Raw genomic sequence first — 1,729 nt, 5'->3', positions numbered from 1 at the left:
TTGAGCATAGAAAAAGGTACGTTGTGGAATTCTGCACTGAGTGAGCTTCACTCTGTCCCTGAACAAGGGTATATCTGAGCTGGGAGCGTTAACTGCACAAGACCCTAGTCTTAGACCTGTTAATAACTGACTTTAACTGGACGGGTGTAATATTGATCAGTGTGGGAAATTAATTAAACGATTGTGTATTTAAAACACAATTGGAGAAAAAAACCTTTATTATTTTTATTGAATTATTAAAGATAACCTTTAGATTTTCATTGACATGAATTAATGGTGTCCATCAGTGCCAGTGAAATGTTTACAAAACTCGGTTTACCGCTGGATTTATCAACTGTTCTGTTGATGGTCTTCAATGGAATCGCTTCATGTCCCACCACACAGGAGTAAGAAGCGCCGCTGGCCCACTCCTCCACTGTGATCGATAACAGGCTGTACATGAAGAAGGAAGTGTTGTCATTCTCTGCCATCACCTTGGTGTTCCTGTAGTTACTGGGATTCACCGGCTTGTTGTTGGTGGTCCATTTGATGAAAACCTCTCTGGGAAAGAAACCTCTCACCAAACAGGTGAGTGAGACGACCGTTTGCTCGGAGACTTCTTCTGAAGTGGGTCGGAGAACGGGCACTGATGGCTCCATAAGATTAGTCACTGCAGAATAATTGCAACAAATGCAACTGAATTTTTAAGAAGTCCTGACACAATTCGGCACGGATTGATATTTCACGACATGTTTAAATGTCCAATTTTCAATTTTGGACTTACCGACTTTTATTTTCTAAGGATACAGAATGGTATCCAATTTATTAAACAAAAAAAGGTAAAAAAAAAATTGTTAGTAAGTTTTTTTTTCATGATTCCAGCCCAGAATTTGGAAATTCTGTCCATTTGTCAATGCTGATGTTTAGGTCAAAACCAGGTTTCTCCTCGCCTTATTTGACTCCATCATAATATAATCTCCTTTAATCCATCTTTTATCTAAAACCAGCTACTTAGGTATCAAATGGTCCCAACAGTGTTGGCTCATTCCCAATAAAAGCATGTTATTGATGTAACCAGACCTAAATAGCACATGCATTTGAAACAAATACAGTAACTTATTTTGTGTTTTAACTTCACTGCTCACCTTTCTCCTTGCGAATGGAATCTCTCGCAGGTGTTGGTAGATGCTGATCGTTCACTGAGCAATCGAAATGGTCTCCACTCAGCCAGGCTTGAGTCGAGATAACTAATGTGCTGGTCACGGTGTCAGCAGCATCTCCGGGCTTGTCAGCAATCTCAGATTTCACAGTTTCCTCTCCTCGCGTCCACGTTACCAGGACTCCAGAGCCAAGCTTGGACACAACACAGGTTAAGGTGACCGTTGCGTCCAGTAAGACCTGTTCTACTGGCGGAGGTAGGATTTTAACTGTGTAATCCAGGCAATCGCAAATTCCTATGAAGCAGAAAGCAAAATAATCGAAAAGTTCCTCTTCCAAGATCTGTTTTACCCGTCTTCAGGCAAATCTCCTTCCAGGTGGCAAAGTCCAACTTTTGCTGAGGCTGAAAATGTACCTACTATTGTTTATATATTTTGATTGTGAAAACATTCATGATAACCTAAAACATGTCCTGCGTTGTAATTATTTCAAACGAACATTTGCTGATCTGCAAAATATTGAATAATGAGCAATACTAAAGGAACACTTACATCAAAATGAAACAGATACGGCATGATGAGAAACTAGCAGC

The 1,729-nt window shown here is 40.1% G+C and overlaps 1 gene segment (V, D, J or C); it reads right to left on the bottom strand.

Moving 5' to 3' along the window:
• Positions 1-211: 211 nt before the first annotated feature.
• Positions 212-1,492, bottom strand: LOC122546046 (the record flags this gene model as incomplete). The annotated part of the segment is given in 2 exon segments: positions 212-649; positions 1,125-1,492. Coding segments are annotated over 2 exon segments (760 nt in total), but the record flags the coding sequence as incomplete, so codon positions are not given.
• Positions 1,493-1,729: the final 237 nt, after the last annotated feature.

This window comes from Chiloscyllium plagiosum, unplaced genomic scaffold (genome assembly GCF_004010195.1).
Source record: "Chiloscyllium plagiosum isolate BGI_BamShark_2017 unplaced genomic scaffold, ASM401019v2 scaf_41963, whole genome shotgun sequence".
NCBI lineage: Eukaryota > Metazoa > Chordata > Chondrichthyes > Orectolobiformes > Hemiscylliidae > Chiloscyllium > Chiloscyllium plagiosum.
The sequence above is the reverse complement of the archived record's forward strand: the minus strand, read 5'-3'. Positions and strand labels throughout refer to the sequence as shown.